The sequence below is a fragment of the Thunnus maccoyii genome, chromosome 18, assembly GCF_910596095.1.
Source record: "Thunnus maccoyii chromosome 18, fThuMac1.1, whole genome shotgun sequence".
In the NCBI taxonomy this organism is placed as follows: domain Eukaryota; kingdom Metazoa; phylum Chordata; class Actinopteri; order Scombriformes; family Scombridae; genus Thunnus; species Thunnus maccoyii.
In genome coordinates this window covers 24336465-24353687 of record NC_056550.1, presented here as the reverse complement: position 1 = coordinate 24353687, position 17223 = coordinate 24336465, and the positions used below count along the sequence as shown (strand labels likewise).

The 17223-nt window shown below is 43.9% G+C and overlaps 1 protein-coding gene and 1 long non-coding RNA gene across 15 annotated transcripts in view; both read left to right on the top strand.

The window, feature by feature from the left end:
• The window catches only part of mybpc2a (myosin binding protein Ca), a 56846-nt gene extending 54561 nt beyond the window's left edge, over positions 1-2285 (top strand). For all 14 annotated transcript variants that reach the window (XM_042391597.1, XM_042391596.1, XM_042391593.1 and 11 more), the window contains 3 exons: positions 448-584; positions 1388-1574; positions 1890-2285. In XM_042391597.1, coding sequence (XP_042247531.1) covers positions 448-584; positions 1388-1574; positions 1890-1924 — 359 coding nt within the window. In that variant the 3' untranslated portion in view covers positions 1925-2285. The remainder of the gene's footprint in view (positions 1-447; positions 585-1387; positions 1575-1889) is intronic.
• Positions 2286-14622: 12337 nt separating this feature from the next.
• On the top strand, positions 14623-15459 carry LOC121883380. Its single transcript, XR_006092207.1, has 2 exons — positions 14623-14710; positions 14850-15459. It is a non-coding gene; the product is annotated as an uncharacterized LOC121883380 (long non-coding RNA).
• The last annotated feature ends 1764 nt before the right edge of the window (positions 15460-17223 follow it).

Genomic DNA, 17223 nt, shown 5'->3' with positions numbered 1-17223 from the left:
TATATAAGTATACAAACAACGTTATCATCATCCTTTACTTATAATATACTATTTACAAAATACAATTACTCTTAGAGGATAGAAAATGTACATGAGAGAAATATCAATGACTGTAACACCACACATATAATATTAAAACCTTTTTATTTTCAGAATATTGTCTTGCAAATACAATCGTTCATGTTAACCTATCAAAGAGTAAAAATATTGAATATCTATTTTTCCGTACAAAGGCTTCCGTCATCATATCGCTCATACAAGAGAATCAGAAACTCAGAGACCACCAAGATGAAGACAAGATAACATCTGGTGAATAAAGTTTGGTGCACTGGAGAAGAGTTGTATGACATATTTTAATTTTTTGGGGCTGTTTGCACCTCACTGTATGTGTGTTCTCAAAGTAGAAAAAAATAATCGAGACATTCAACACTCTCTCCACCTGCCCAGGTTTGGACTATAACCCCACACCCTTCAAAGAGAGGGACAAGACCAGTTCCCCCAAATTCACAGCGCCCCTGGTGGACAGAAGTGTGGTTGCAGGTTACACCACAGCCATCAGCTGTGCCGTCCGCGGTTTCCCCAAGGTATCTACATCTTTACTGTAGAGCTGTGTGTCAATGAAACCGTCTCTGTGCTCAGTTTATTCATTTTATATCAGATTTATTTCTTCTGCAAATGTGATTATGATTTCACTCCTGATTGTTGGATTGGAGAGGAACAAGATATTCATCTTTTCTGCAAATATAGGAATGTTATAAAGGATATCTTAACATTGAAAGATAGGAAACTACTGGAAAAAAGACCCCAACAACTGGCAAATGATAGCTTATCATGTAAGCATGGAGTAAAATAAGAGTAAAACAAAGTAAGGGTAGAAAAAAAGATGCACAAAACTGTCACTTAGCGTAGAAACCTGTGGGATAAAGACAATCTGTATCCTGCAAACGACTAAATATAAACACTACAGCGCTACATTACCACCCATCCTGCATACTCTTTACCTGCGGTGGCCCCTGGTAGCTGTGCTGTAAGGGCACGCTGTAGATTTCATGCTTTGTGTTTTAAGTGTGAGCGTCAAACACTGTGAGTGTAGAACAGTCGCTGGATTTTTATGCCTCTGCAGCAGTGAGTGTATTTTTATGTCTGAAGCTAGAGAACAAGAGGTGGAGCAGAAAGATCTTTGAACACACTTTTTTTTTTTTTATCCCTCCGAATCGGCAAAGATTTGTCAAGCCGAAATGTTGACCTAATTTCACCTCTCCCTCTTCCCGCCTCCCTCTGCTCTCCCACCCTCCCCGACATCCCTCACTCTGTTTATACACTCCCTCCTCCTCCTCCTCCTCCTCCTCTACCCCGCCACCTCCTCTTCAAACACATTGTTCCTCAGCCAAAGATCATTTGGATGAAGAACAACATGATCATCGGTGAAGACCCCAAGTTTTTGATGCAGAACAACCAGGGGGTGTTGACTCTGAACATCCGTAAGCCGGGCCTGTTCGACGGAGGCAGATACTCCTGTAAGGCTGTCAACGACCTCGGGGAAGACCAGGTGGAGTGCAAGCTGGAGGTTCGAGGTACGCCGCCTTAAATTCAGTCACTAGTAGCTTCAAAGTGGAGAGCGGGAGCGTGGCAGACCTCTCTCTCTCTGTGTGTGACAGTCATCAGTAAAGCTTCGCATGACAAATCTCCCTCTCCTCATCCCTTTGACTGATCTCTTGTTGTGAAACTTAAGTTGAAATTTTATAGCCGCTTGTGCTGAATATTAATCACCTTATTGTATTTGTAAAGTTTTCAGGATGACTCCCAGTGCTGTTTCTTTTAAAACATCTACTACACATCTACTGGCCCTCTCATGCTGATTTTAAATTTCTCTTTTTCCCCCCCTCTAGTTGTACAAGAGAAAGGAGAGGAGGCGAAGAAATAAGCGACAGCACGGACCCGAAGAGGATAAAGTTGAACAGGAATAGTAATGGATTATGTATAACGGGATAGTCATGAATAAATATGATTAGAATAGATCACTGGTGAGGCTCTAAAGCCAGTCCCCCCCCCCCCCCCACCCCCCTTTACTCTATGCTTGCCTTTCACCACCGCTATGACGAATGCCACATCAGTAATATGCCATAAATTCTTACAGCAAGCTGCCACCTTGTCACATCCTAACTGAGAGAAGCCACAGTAGTAGTGTAGTAGCACTGCCCCGCTGTGACCACACGCAGATGGATCCTTCTTATCTGTGAAGTGGACCTGTCACTGAGCACACTTATAAAACAGCCTTTCATCCATTACGGCTCCCTGTGTTGTCTGTTTTGTGTCCAGGACGTTTTTATAGGTTGGGATGAATTTATGATTGTGATGCAGCTGTAGCAGCAAACCCACCGCAGTGTGACCGACCGGCTGCACACAACCCCCCCCACCCCTCCACCTCCCCCACCTCCCCCCTCCCCGCTTGCTTCCTCGCTGCGGTGTTAAGTGTGTGATGTGTGAACCGGGGCCCGTCGGCCCTGTGACGGTTGAATGGAGGGATCACTATTCAGTCAGGCATGGCCGACATCATGGAGCCACCAGGATTAAAGGGGGTTCTTATACACAGATATGGACCTGCTGCGTCCTTCATGTACACACACACACACACACACACACACACACACACACAGAGGGCACACATGTTGAGTCACAGACATACTCTCCCCGTCTTTACCAGCTCTCATGCTACATACCTCATGGCATGACCTGTAGTTGTTGGCCTTTACAGATACATGGCTTACACTCATGCACATGCAAACACAAAAACACACACACACTTGGAATCAGGGTCTCATTAGCATCACACACTAGAGACTAATTAATGCACCCATCAACACTGCCCTAATTAGCTCTCCCACGTCATTACTGAGCAAACGAATTACCGCTAATTTACACACCCGCAAAACAAACACAGCACCGTCTCTGCTGGGAGAGTCCGCCGCAGCTCGCCTCACACACCAAATTAAAGCCTCGCCGATGTGCTGCAACCCAGACCGGCGTCCCATGTGACCCCGCCCTCCCTTACACACACACACACACACACACACACACACACACACACACACACACACACACACACACACACTGAGCCGGACCATCTGACTGAAGAAGATTTGAAAAAAAGATCAAGTTAGAAACAAAAAGCAGAAGTTCTGACTGTTTGTTTGTTGGAGTTGCCTGCCGCAGAGTAAATACATCACGCTCCTCCCTTGGGGATGTCGGGGTACTTTACTTTCCAGGTCTGTCCCACCACTGTCTGCATCAGGGTCCTGGTCTTGTCTCTCTCCAGCAGAGGGGGTAAGAGCACAGTGACAAAGACCATGACTGACCATCAATAAGGTCTGTGTTGTAATCATGAGTGGCAGGTTCTTAAGAACTATTACATACCATTGCATAACCGATTGAAGCCCCCAAACCTGAAGGCTTCCATAACGTCCCAACCTAATCCTGACTCTCGGCACTCTCGGCCCCTAAAACATTCAGAACTTCTGAGCACTTGCATTTCCTCCTTTACATTGCAGCATGTTGTTAAAGATGAGTTGAAATAGGGTGAGGGCATAAATGCCCAGATAAAGCTGGGAAAATCCTCCAGATACCTGAAAGTAGGCCACGATTGGTTGCACAGTAGACCTGCAGTGCAGCACAAAGCTTAAATTTTGAACCCTGTCGAGCAGTAAATGACTGTGTGTGTGTGTGTGTGTGGATTATGTGAGGTGTTGATATAATCTTATTGTCAGTTAACCTGAGACACAGCGTGGTGTGTTACTCCGCTGATTGACACATGAAAGCAACGCTGAAGATACGCCGCATGCTACTTTGCATGGAAGTTTTGGGAAAAACAGATTCTTCAGAAAAAAAACAGCGTGTAACCTCGATTCTCCACCTGAGCTTCTCCCCTCTGTTCCCTCTCTCAAAAGTGATGTTCAGTTGCTAAGCAATCAAACTAATTGTATCTACTGGCATCATCCGCCAGCCTTAAGAAACTTTCAAAACATGAGGAGGTGCAGGTTTATAATGCTACTGTCAGCATTAGTGTGTGTGTGTGTGTGTGTGTGCGCCGCTCCCTTTCTCACACATAACGGCACAGTTTCAGAAAGCTTTAAGTAGCAAGCAAGAGAGAAAAAATAAGAAAATAATAGAGCATTTTGTTTTCCCCTTATTCCCTGTGACACACCTTAAGGCTCTTTAAGTTTGTGATGTCTGAATGAATAATGAGGAAAGCATGGCAGCCCAGGAGTAAACCACCGGCTTCTTCACACACACACACACACACACACACACACACACTGTATCTGCTCGGCTGTCTTTCCAATATTAGAACAGGCCCGCTTCAAACGAAGACGAGACAAAAAGAGAGTGACAAGACGAGTCTTACCACCAGGCGAAAGGGAGGAAGAATCGGCGGGGTGCAAGCACTGTTATGTCTGTGAGTGTGCGCATATGTGTGTGTGTGTGTGTGTGTGTGTGTGTGTGTTCAAGAAAAAGAAAGACAAGAGATACCGGAGAGACAGAAACAGACGTCCTGAAACAGTAGGATGGAGGGAACTATAATTATGCAAGTAATTATACATAGAATCACAGAGTCGGAGTGAGAGAGAGAGAGAGAGAGAGAGGAAGAGCACTGGAGGGAAAGAGCCTCGCAGTGAGTCTCATCCGTGTAATTACAGTATAAGAACTAAATGAAACAGAGGGAGAACACACACACACACACACGTATCATACAGGACCGTCCACCTGTCGTCTCTCCGCGCCGCACACGGTGTTTGTCCGTCTATTTCAGGCTGCATCCAGATCAGCACACATGTCATTACAGTACACACACACACACACACGGACTTTTTGTCTTCATCTTCTGCAGCTCTATGTTTTTTTGTTACCATGGTATGCGCTATTGAATACCAGTATGACTTATACCCTGTGTCATCGTGTTCATTGATTAAAGAGCCCGAACCCTCCCTGAGCTCACGACCCATATAATGAGCACAATGTATGGGGGATTGGAAGGGTGGGGGGGGTGAGGTGGTGGGGGGAGGAGGGGTGTTTGGAGGTGTTAAAGGAGAGAGCTGCCCTCACATTTCACAATAATGACAACTTCATGACTGCATGTGGCTGACAGAAATAGACAGCTTTGTCTGCACTGAGGGTGGCTGGGTGTTGTTGAGCTTCTGCCCATTTAAAAAGAAAATCCACCGACATGCGGACATTTAGGCCTGGGGCTTATTTTTTTTTACAAGCGTATGGTTAAGGTCAGCAGGTTTATAATCCTGTGTTGGAGTTTTGAGGAACAAAATGATTGTTTTGCAAGTCACACGTTGCAAGTCGAATCATTTTTAAGTACATTTTTTGTCTTTTTATTTTAAATTTACTCGATAACTTAGAGACAAACAGGAGACATTGGGAGAGAGGAAGGGCATTGCAGACTTAAAGGACACAAGGTGCTCTGTAAAATTAGTGTTTATTAGTTTTTCAGAGATTCCACAGATTTTCTTGATGTAGACTTTTAGATATACAACCAAAAAACTGAAGCTGCAGTGCAATTTAACATGAAACAAGATGCAAACTTCAAAAGAAAACATGTTATTGAACCAAATATAGATCATGCACAGTAAATATAAGCATAGATTAGAATTTAAGTTTGTCGGAGAACTGTTTCTCGTCATATCATTCAACTCCCAGCACTTCACATGATCCAGGTCATAGGTGAAGCCGGCTAAATTGTCCTCCACAACCACGTCCTCCAGCTCTTCCTGCTGTATCCCAAGGCGTTCTCAGGCCAGATAGGGTAATCCCTCCTGTGTGTTCTGGGTCTTTACTGGTTTCTCCACCAAGCTGTGTATGTCCACAATACCTCCACAGTGAGGCATTCAGATCAGATGGTGAGCTTCTGGATATCTGAGCTCTTCATCCTGTATCAAGGCTGAGCCGGGACACCACGGGAGGGGAAATCATTTCAGCCACTCGTATTCATGATCTTATTGTTCCAGTCACTACTCAGAGCTCATGGACTGTAGCTGAGGTTTGAAATGTAGCTCAACTAGTGAATCCAAGGCTTTGCCGTCTGGATCAGTTCCCTCTTCATCATGACCGTCCGGTACAAAACCATCCCTGCTGATCCCGCACCAACCTCCTGTTGATCTAATGCTCCGTCTTACCTCACATTAAAGGATACAGCTGAAGATTTTCTATATTTCTCTTATTGTCTACAAATCTCATGTGCAGAGCCAAACCAACAATGAACTGATCTACTTACAGGTATTGTGTGTGTGTATCTAAAGTTTGATATATCTTATTCCTCTATGCCGTTGACCTCTGTTGTTGTCCAAAAACTTTCTAAAACAAATCAATGAGCCACACCACTGCACTGGGTGACAGTCCCCGGAGAGTAGTTCTGTGTACAGAGCTTTGCTAGCTTGTTATGCTACACATCACATTGACTTTGACTTTGGTGATGGTGTTTAGAAATGGCTCCAAAGCCTAAAAAGTCAAGAGGTTGTGATATGTAGCACAACAAGCTAACAAAGCACTGTAAACGGATCTGCGTCCCCACACATGCTCAATAGCATCTTTCTTACACAGAACTACTCTCCGGAGACTGAAAACGTGATCGCTGTTATCAGTCTTTGGAGCCGTTTCTAAACAAACTAACATACCAAAACTCTTTGTGATGAAGGAACATGTCACTCAGTACAACGGTGTGGCTCACTGATGTGTTTTTAATAGTTTTTGGACAATAACGGAGGTTTATGGCACAGAGGAATAACTGTAAGTAGATCAATCCATTGTTGGTTTGGCTCTGCACAATATATATAAAATCACCAGCCACATCCTTTAAGAAACAACACTTTGAGACACTAGAACTCTTCCACTTAGGACAGAAACTTATTCCAAACTAGAGGGAAGCAGTCCATAGTTTTTCAGAGTATCATGATCTTTAGAGGTGCTGAAACTCATTCGAACAGCTGCAGAGTCGACTATAAAACTCCTCAGCATGTGGGTTATGTGGGCCGTCATCCAGTGAAGCCAGCGAAACTACATCATCAGCAAAAAACAGAGAAGCGATCCTTAAGTTGCCAAAGCGGACACTGCATACACAATTAAACAGACTGGTGAAAAGGCCCAAACACAGCAGAGAATAACACCTACTGGTAAAGTGCCTGACTATTCTCACCAGTTGCTTTGCGATAGAGATTATTATTCCTCACAATAAGCTGCTCTCAAAGCCACATCTGATACAGTACATTGATTGCTCTCACTGTAACATATCTGCTGAATTTGAAATTTTGTTCAGAATTGATTAATATCACACAAAAAAAATGTGTGGGAAATATTAGGATCGGGTTCAGGAATTAGAGTTGTAACCCTTATGAAGTTGTTGGTTGCTATGTAGCGATGAGAAGATGGGTTTAAGGAATAAATATAACCGACAGAAGGTTCTCATAAGTAACGTGTGTGGGCGCACACACACACACACACACACGCATGCATATGTGTGTAGGTGTTTAATATGTTGGCACACGCAAATGTGCCTCATATTGTGTATGTAAATCCATCTGCATAGTGTGAAAGGAATAACAGTCTGGAAAATCATGAAAACATACGCAAAACACTGACAAACTGAACCGATAAAGACAAAGAGTGGTCGAGACAGACAGTCAACACAGCAACACCGTATCTACAGAATAACAAAGAAAGACGGTTAATCTATTTTTTTTTCTCCATTTCTCTTAAATTTGGAGGAAGACAAAAAAAAAAAGCCTTCAGTCCAGTATCGTTTGCCAACTCTGAAACATGACGGTGGATGGTGATCTGTAACAGCAGCTCCGTTCAGTCGTGTACCGGCATATTATGTCTGATGATTGATCTGCATGGTCATGTAACAGACAAGGACTATGAGGCCATTTCAAATGGCAGTTGCAGCCCCGGGTGCAAACACTGCTCCATCATGATGTCTCCACATTCCACGAGATGCCAGTGTATCTGTGCACACTGCTACATGATGCAGATGCGTCACTAGACTTATGCTACTGCACGTAAACAAAGACCCAAACTGTGTTCACATATTGTCGTCCGCAAAGGCTCGGACCTGCACTTTTGTTTCACTGTAAAAATGAGAAGATGCCAGACAGTGCACACTGCAGGAAACGTGTTTGATTTTTTTTGCAGTGATACAGAGAGAGCGCGTTGGACATTTTTGCAACAGAAAGCAATTTGTTTTGAGCAGGAATTTAAGATGCATCATGTAGTCAGGTCAAGTCAAATTAATTTATAGAGCTCATTTAGAAATATGAGATACAGTTAAATCATTAAAACGAGAGATAAATGAATAGATAAATTAAGGGGATTTTATAAAGGTCGGTCTTTAGTTGGGATTTAAAAGTGTTAGACGGGGGAGATCTGACAGCGAGGGAGCAACGATAGAAAAAGCTTGGTCACCTTTGGATTGTGACTGATCTGAGGAGTCTGGATGTAGAACATAGACTGAGGAGATCAGAGATGTAGTCTGATGCCAAACCACTCAGAGCTTTAAAAACAAATTAAAAAAAAAAAAAATCTTAAAATAAATGCTATATTTCACCGGTAACCAGTGGAAGGAGGCCAGTACAGGACGATGATGTGATATCTCTTATTGGTGCCAAAAAAAAGGACGACCACATCATTAGAAGATCTTCACCTCTCTCAGCCCTCGTAGAACCGGAGGTTCCAGTGTCCTACGGTCCGAGAAACAGCCTGAAAGCATCACAAGGAGTTCTGGAGCCGTTCTGGAGGTGGCGAAGGATGGTCGTCCTCCTTATTAGCTGCTTGACATTCACATGTTGTTAGGGTGCTTCTGTTCTTTTGTCACCCCCCCCCCCCCCCCCCCCCCCCATTTTGTTCTCCCCTGCGTGTGTTTGATCATAATGTCCTCACCTCTGTTGGTTCCTCATCATTAACTCCCAGGAATCCTGTAACCGTTGAAGTTTTATCTGCTCAGTCACAAAACGGATCGGTTAAACCCCCCCTTCAACCCCATCCCATACACACCCACACACACACACACACACATACGACTCCCCAGAGAAGAAGGAACTGGCAGTACTACCAACTAATCTCTGCACTTTGGGAGTTTTTCTTTTTCTTGTAGGCTCCTCCGCAACGGAAAGCCCTCACTGTTGAATTAGATTTGCTTACTCGTCCTCACCCATCTTCAAAGGACTCAGATAACTGAATATACCTTTTATTCATTTCATGGCACCGTAATTGTTTTTTTTTTTTTTTCCCCCACTGAGCAAATCCTGAGCAGGTCTTTGGGGAATAGACTTGTGTATATGGCTTTCATCTGCATTATGTTTAGTAATACTATTATTATTTTAAGGTATTGTTTTTGGTCTTTTTCTTTCTTAGTATGTGTTATATTTTTTCTGCTGTTACCGTGGTTTTTTTTTTTTCTTTTTCTGCTTCTCCTCTCTGATTTTGGGGACAGCCTTCTGCTTTAGGTGAGAAGGACTCATCTGCTAACACGAGCTTGAGAAGAAAAAAAAAAACGCCTTGAGGGCTTCTCATTAAAACAATTACGCTAATTTCTCTTTACTTGCTAAAGAAAGAACGAGAAAGGCTTTATTTTAAGGAATCCAGGGTTGGGAAAAAAAATTGCAAGTAGAGAAAAAAAGTACTGTACATAAAAAAAAACTAAAGGAGGGGAAGGTGAGTAAGAAGACAAGGCGGGATTGTCATGATTCAAGCAGAATAGTGATTAATGCTTTATGTATGTGTTTTTTTTTGACTTTCTTTGATGAAGACAGTGAGGGTCGCTCAGCATTAAAAGGATGCTGAGATGTCTCCCCACGTATTATTATTATTAAAGACGGAGATTATTTTATCTATTTTGTGTTGAGAGTGATGCTATTAGTTTCCCAGTGCTTGTATGACCACAGCTTTACAATTAGATCTTTCAGATAAAATCAAAGCCCACTGATGCTTCAGAGCTGTGGGCGAGATATCAATTATTACCGACGGATCTAAAATAGGACAGATTAAATTTCACAGTTATGGCACTTTTTTTTTTTTTTTCTTCTTCTCTATTTTGGCACTCAAGTGAAGTCACACAAAGCGCTGTTGGTTGCATTTCTGTGCAAATGTTTTCTTCACATCTCTTGTCTCAGTCAACACTGCCACATTCAAAGCCTCAACGTTAAAGAAAACTACTCTGATATCTACCTCAAAAAAATAAAAATAAACAACTTTTAATAGCTCTTAGATCCAGCTCAGATCAGATCCAGCTCGCTGCAGTCACGGAGGCCAGTCAATCTGTAACTTCTTCTGGTGGGTGAAGGCAAACCGTTTTTTTTCTTTTGGAAACGCTCTAATGCATAATTACATACACAAAACCACAGTACATGCTACAGAAAAGCTTTACGCATCCTATCGTTTGAGGAGGGATCTTTCAAAGCTGCTAGATGAGGCAGTAAATATGTTTGACTAGATTGTCTGTGGTGAAAATGTCTTTGCTTTATGCGCTCCTCTGTCATCATAAACCGAGCGTCGGCTGTCACTGCTGGAACAACATACACGGTGTCAGTAGTGCACCTTTAAGCTTTAAGCGGTGTTGGGCGACTGTACAAATTTACAGATTCAAATTGGAAGGTTTTGACTACACAGGAATTGTGCAACATGATGTCAGTGCAATGCACAAAGCACCGTGATGTTTACCTCATCATGTTCACCTAATTTATTCACTTCTGTGGGCAAAATGTGTACAAACCTGACATCAAAGCTTAATTTGGGACCGTTTATGGGCAGACAAACGAGCTTGTTAACAGGGATTATTGACATCTACCTTTTTTTTTTTTTTTTTAAATCTCTTCCTTCTCTACTTAAAGTCCCCGTCCGCTCAAAAATGAGCTTTTCTTCTTGTTCCTTCACTCGGATGTTTTTCTCTTCTCTGTGCAGAATGATGTACGCGCAGAGTTTGTTTTCACAATCATCTGCTGAAGGGGGAAAGTGTCTGTGCTCACCTTTAATTTCAGTTTAACACATTTACGTTACCTATGGGTATGATTTGTGACATTACAAGTCATTTGGAGCCAATCGTGGTCCAGAACGCAACTTACACGAGTGTGATGTGGAAACTTGAAGCCTCCAGCGCACAAACACTGAGAAACGGACTTTACAGTGAAGGAGGAGACATCTTGTGTCCAGCAGTTTTAAACTTTTGAAGTGAAAATTATTTGCATAGTCATAGATATTCATAGATAGATTTTTCAATGAGGAAGAAGGAGAAGATATGAAGATATGATTAAGAATATTTAACTAGTCTACTGATTTTTTTCTGTGTGTAAAACCCACATCAGATATAAATTATTTGTAAAAGCAGAGTATTTTTATATATCTTAAAACATGTCTGGAGGGCATCTTTAAATTAAACAGATTTGCTTAATTGCGTCTACATATTTCTTTTTTTCTTTATTGGTATGAGTGTTGTAATTGTATTGTATCACATACAGTATATTAGCTCTTATAATTTTACATTTCCTATCGGCTCCCTATTTGTCACACAGAGTTTTCTGTGTTTTACTTGTTAAAAACACATTATATAATAATGTTAAAAGGGCCCAAAGTTTTACTGCAGCTTTAAAATCAAACCGAAATGTAATTTTTGGTGGAGGGCTTTGTCTGGCCTTAGTAGCTGCAGCAGTGCCAGGCCTGGTCAGGAGAGGGCTGCTGTGACTGGACTCCCAGGCAGCTAGTCAGTTCAGTCTTACTCCAGTTCACATCATCAGGCTGCATCCCGGAGGAGGAGTCAGAAGTTTGACAGACAGGCATGCTGCTGAAACACTTGAAAGGACAAGCTCAAGGTAAGTAGTGGAGGAGGAGGAGGAGGAGAGGAGGCTTACGCATTAGGCACTCACCCATAATCATGTTTGGTTCTTACAGAGAGTGCACAAGGAGAGGATGCAAACATGCACAGACACGCACACATGCATGTGTTAAACGACAATCGGCTCACACCGCCACATGGCCAAAACCTACCAAAGCTCAAATCCATGCATTTGCACAATGAGGCACACTTATGCAGGTGCAGTAATAACATGCTGGGTTGTATAAAAAGTTCACCGTGTACCGTGCATCACACGCATGCACATATATGCATGCATGCGCAGGTGGACTGCAACAACAATATTGTCTGCTGAAGAGGAAAAAAAAAATGGAGAGAGTAAAGCCTGAGGGAGAGGGAGAAAGAGGTACAGTGAGGGGACGAGTGCAGCAGTTTTGAAAGCGTTTGGCTTATTTCAAATAGTTGCCATGGTTTCGAGATGTTTCCATGGAAATGCTAGCTGCCAATAAAATGAATTTGAGGAGGATCTTTGCAGCAGGTTGGCAGGAAGGTGAGAGAGATGCGGGAGAGGGGGATGACAGGAGCGGCAGCTGAGTGGGGTGGGGGTAGTGGTGCTGGTGGGGGGGTTGTTTGGGGCACTCCACTAGCTTTGCTAATGCACCAGCTACTTGCATGATGGACAACAAGGGGGATGTCAAGGCAAGAATTTTGGGTAAACAATGTGAGGGAAACATGGCATGCAATGGAAAGCAACAATCCACTGAGACTATTTCAGTCTGGATGGGTTGTCATAGTAACTATGGCCTCACAACACAGAGAGCAGGTAAATACATAGGAGCCTGGCTGGCCACTGATTAACATGTGTGTGATCACAATCACGCCTGTGTGTTTTAGAGAGAAGAGCATGTGCGTGAGAAAGTGTGTGTGTGTGTGTGTGTGTGTGCGTGTGTGTTTGCGCACACAAACTCACTGAAAACACTTTCCACTAACTCTCTTTCATGGAAGCGAAGCCAGCAAAGGGAGCTGAATGCATTAGTGGGGCGCCGACTCTGACGCACATTTGTTTATGTGTGTACAGGAGTGTGTAAGATCACGATGTTTCATACTTTAGCTGCTCCTTCAAGGGCTAAACAAGGCTTTTAATGTGCGCTCAGTCAGCGAGCGATGTCTGCTCCCCTGCATCTTCTGTCCTCGCGCTTCCTTCCCTCGTTTCTTCCTTCCTTCCTTCCTTGTGCCCTTTGTCTCGTTCCATCTCTTCCTTCTCCCTCTTTTACTCTCTCTCTCTCTCTCTCTCTCTCTCTGAAGGACAGAGGTATTCCCACATTTCTCGGTCGCCATGGCAACGCTGCAGCAAGAAAGAAAGAGAGGCCGCAAGAGGAAGGGGGTGGTGGGGGTGGAGGGGTTGGTGGGGGGGGGGGGGGGGGGGGGGGGGAGTGGGGGGGCGAGGCTGGGGATGTGTGAACAATGCTAATGCTACTTCACTGATCATCGATTGTGTGTTTTTCCCCCTCTCTATGCACCCCCCATCACCATCCAACCCAAACTCCTGACACCCCCCCCACCCCCCTCCACCCACCTTCCCCTCCACTCTTCAGCATTTATTTCCCTCTTTTCATTTGTATCGCTCTCCTTCCATCCTCATTACTCTCGCGCTCTGGCCGGCGTCCTTCTCCCTGTGGTTTTAAAACTCAATCTCCACATAGTGCTGTCATTGTTATCATTATTATTATTGGGTCATTTAACAGGCAACGCTGGTATCCACGGCAACCCGGAGAAGTGGCACCGGTTCCTTGGTGAATACCAATATAGACAAGCATCCATCAATATCCCAGTGACTCATTATCAGTCTAATGGCGAGGCCGCCGCTGTCACACCGGACTATAAATAATGTCGTCTCATTAGGCGTAAACAGGTTCAGCGTGTGCAGTGCAGGCACAGAGATGCCGTGCCCCTGCACAATCAACGATGTTTGCATGTGCACAAGTTTATGCTTTTGTGGTTAGGTTAGGTTGGCACAAAAGCTGCTAAAGCCTGGTAAGTTAGCACACACAGCGATGGTGGTGGTGGTGGTGGTGGTGGAGGCAGCTGAGCCGAGGGGGCAGGCGGCTGCATCAGAGCCTGACTGAGGGGGCTGACTCAATAAACCAGGTAGTGGAGTAAATAAGGCTCTCGCACTCCCTCGCATAGGTGTGCACCACTGCAGGCTCTGCCCCCGTGTCTGCTGTCTGTATCCCTATCTGTTGTTCACACTCGCAGGCCGACGCTCACAAACAGACGTGCACACACACACAGGCAATCCTGCAGGACCGCAGTGGCTGCCGCTTGTCAGTACTCCTCTGTAGCTAATCGATGGATTGAAGACGCAGATGAGAAAGACAGAGAGAGAGAGAGAGAGAGAGAGAGAGAGAGAGAGAGATTCACCTCAACCATTGCCTCCTTGCCTCAAGTCATTACCGCAACTACTTGAATCGTTTAGTGCTGCAGCATAGGGATGGAGGGGAGTGGTGGCAGCAGTGACCATGTGCACGAGCGAAGGTTGCACGCCGCGTGGTACATGGATTTCGAAATGTACTACAAGCGTGCAATCAAGTCTCGGCGTGCACCGTCAGGCTAGTCAATTCACCTTGGGGAAACAAACACAGCACCTTTATGTAACCAGGAGACACAGAGCGAAGAGTAAGAGCAAGTTGGAGGGGGGGGGGGGGGTGTGGTTGAGGGTGGGAGGGGGTGAAGCGAAGCTGACTCTACTCCATCCAATCCGCTGTTGTTTGCATGTCAATCATCTCAAGTGTGTTAGAAACCTGAGAGGACTCTTAATTCTGCAGGGTTGCAGGACAAGTCATTGCGTGTTGATTGCCTGTCTGCCGGATGGTAATGCATTCATAATCGTATGGTGTTTGTTTGTACAGATTGTCTCCCGGTTGTTCTGCTCTAGTCTGGAATGCTGAATATCAGAGATAATTATCTGAGATAGCAGACCGGTTGAAAACGCTCTCATCTCCTTTGTCAGAGTTCTGTCGGATGTCAGGATTTGAGGAGCTCTATGGGAAAAGGACGCGTGGACGTGAGCCCATCGCCGGGGTCCAGACTGTAGCCTGTGATAGCGTCATATCACAAGTCAACATGCTGCAAACGTGGCGCACCACAGAGGAGGCTCTGGCACCTCCTTAAAGAGCTGTTTTTACTGCACACACACGCTCTCACATGTTGGCTGGTGGACTGGTGTTACGTTGATGCCTCCACCGGTGTCTGACAGAACATATGCTTGCTCTCAGGGAAAAAAAAGACATCTCTTCATGGATAGCTGTGCGTGAAATAGTGTCCCTGGGTAAATCCTTGTTATAAATTACATCTTGTATTGTTTGCTGGATTTTTTTTTTTTTTTATCTTCTCCTGGGATGACATATTCTCTGCTCTGTCTACTGCAAAACTGCCGGTGTCATACCTGCCCTTGTATGTGAGCCACATGTGGCCTAAAGTGTGTAGGTTTTTCATCATGTTATGGTGCATTTACCGCCGCAGTTAAAATGTGTCAAAGTCAGATGAAAAATGGTATCAACCATATGTTGTCTTTCAGAGATTGAAATAAAGCGCCTTGTTTTCAGCTTGACCGACATGCATAGCCGTGCAAAGCCACTCTGTTTCTTGTGAATTCAGTTTGTGCAACGAGATTTTAGTCCGGAAAACATCCGCTGAGAATGGATTGTTTCTGGCAGCTAGGAGCCAGACCAATAAGACCACTTTATGCAAAGTGGCTTATATGGTGACAACAACCAGCAGCACTAAATATTGTGCACCAACTCACTTTGCATCTCAACTCCTCAGAGCATGACTGTGCACTGAGGAGGTTGAGATGCAAAGTGAGGCATTTCAGATCTAAAATTAAGCAGGATTAAACATCCGCGTGGTCTTATTTGTCAACTTACATTTATTCAGAATATGAATTTGGAGGGATAGTTGAAATTAAATTTGTCAACATTTCCAGAGCAGCCGCCATGATTTCCAGTTGGCAGAACATATTAAAAAGACAGGCTGTCTAGAGAGGGTTCACGCTGAGGTCTAAGTGAATGTCAATCATGTGTTGGTTGGTTAAAAGACTGCAAAGCACTAACACACACTCATCAAAATCAAGCATTCCTGATCACAATTAATGAAGCAAAATCTGTTATTTTCAAGAACCTAACAGGTTGTTGATTTCTCCACTGACAGATAAGTATGTATAACTTGAATTAAAGTTAAAGGATATGGCTGGTTTTTCTTATTGTCAACAAATCTCATGTGCAGAACCAAATCAACAAATAACTCATCCTAATTGTATCCAAAGCCTGATATATCTTATTCTTCTGTGTCGTATACCTCTGTTGTTGTGAATGAGCCACACCGCTGCGCTGGCTGACATGTTTCTTCATCAGGAAGATTACGGTTACGGTAGTTTGTTTTTAAAACAGCTCAAAGACTAATAACAGCAATCACGTTTTCATTCTCAGGAGAGCAGTGTTGATAGCTTGTTGTCCTATATATCACAAGGATATATGTGTTGTTGTGTTTCTTTTACTTTTTTTGTGTGTTACTTTGCACTGAAGTTCTTTAACAAATTAACAATGCAATACAAACTCAAGAGTTTGTGATATGTAGCACAATAAGCTAGCAAAGCTCTGTAAACAGAACTAGCAGTAGCATCTGCCTTACACAGAACTACTCTCCAGGGACTGAAAACATGATCGCTGTTATTAGTCTTTGGAGACATTTCTAAACAAACTGAAGTGACCAAACTCTTCGAGGTGACCAAACAGTGCAGCAGTGTGGCTCACTGACATGTTTTTAACAGTTTTTGGACAACAATGGAGGTTTACGGCACAGAGGAATAAGATATATCAGGCTTTGGATATACATAATACTTCTAAGAAGATCAATTCATTGTTCGTTTGGCTCTGCACATGAGATTTGTTGACAGTAAGAAAAATACAGAAAATCACCAGACACATCCTTTAAATATTTCAATCGACAAAGATTTTCACGCAAAAGCAACAGTTTGTGTCACCTTTAATCATGTGTGCATGTAACAGTGTGCATACGCCACATTGCACATATGCTACATCGGCATGCGTGGGTATGCTGCCTTGATACAGTATGCAGGATGTGTCATAGGTTGTACGTGTCATCCTGTCCTCACTCTCTCTCTCTCTCTCTCTCTCTCTCTCTCTCTCTCTCTCTGAGTCGCATTACCTCTCCCCTGCAACCTGCTTTCTAATCAATAACTCATCTCTCGATGTCGATTCCCCTCTACCCCCACAGGAAAACAAACGTCCTTCTACAGGACAAACAAAGACAGGGGAGGATGTGGGGGGGGGGGGGGGGGGGGGGGGGGAAGGAGGGGAGGTAAA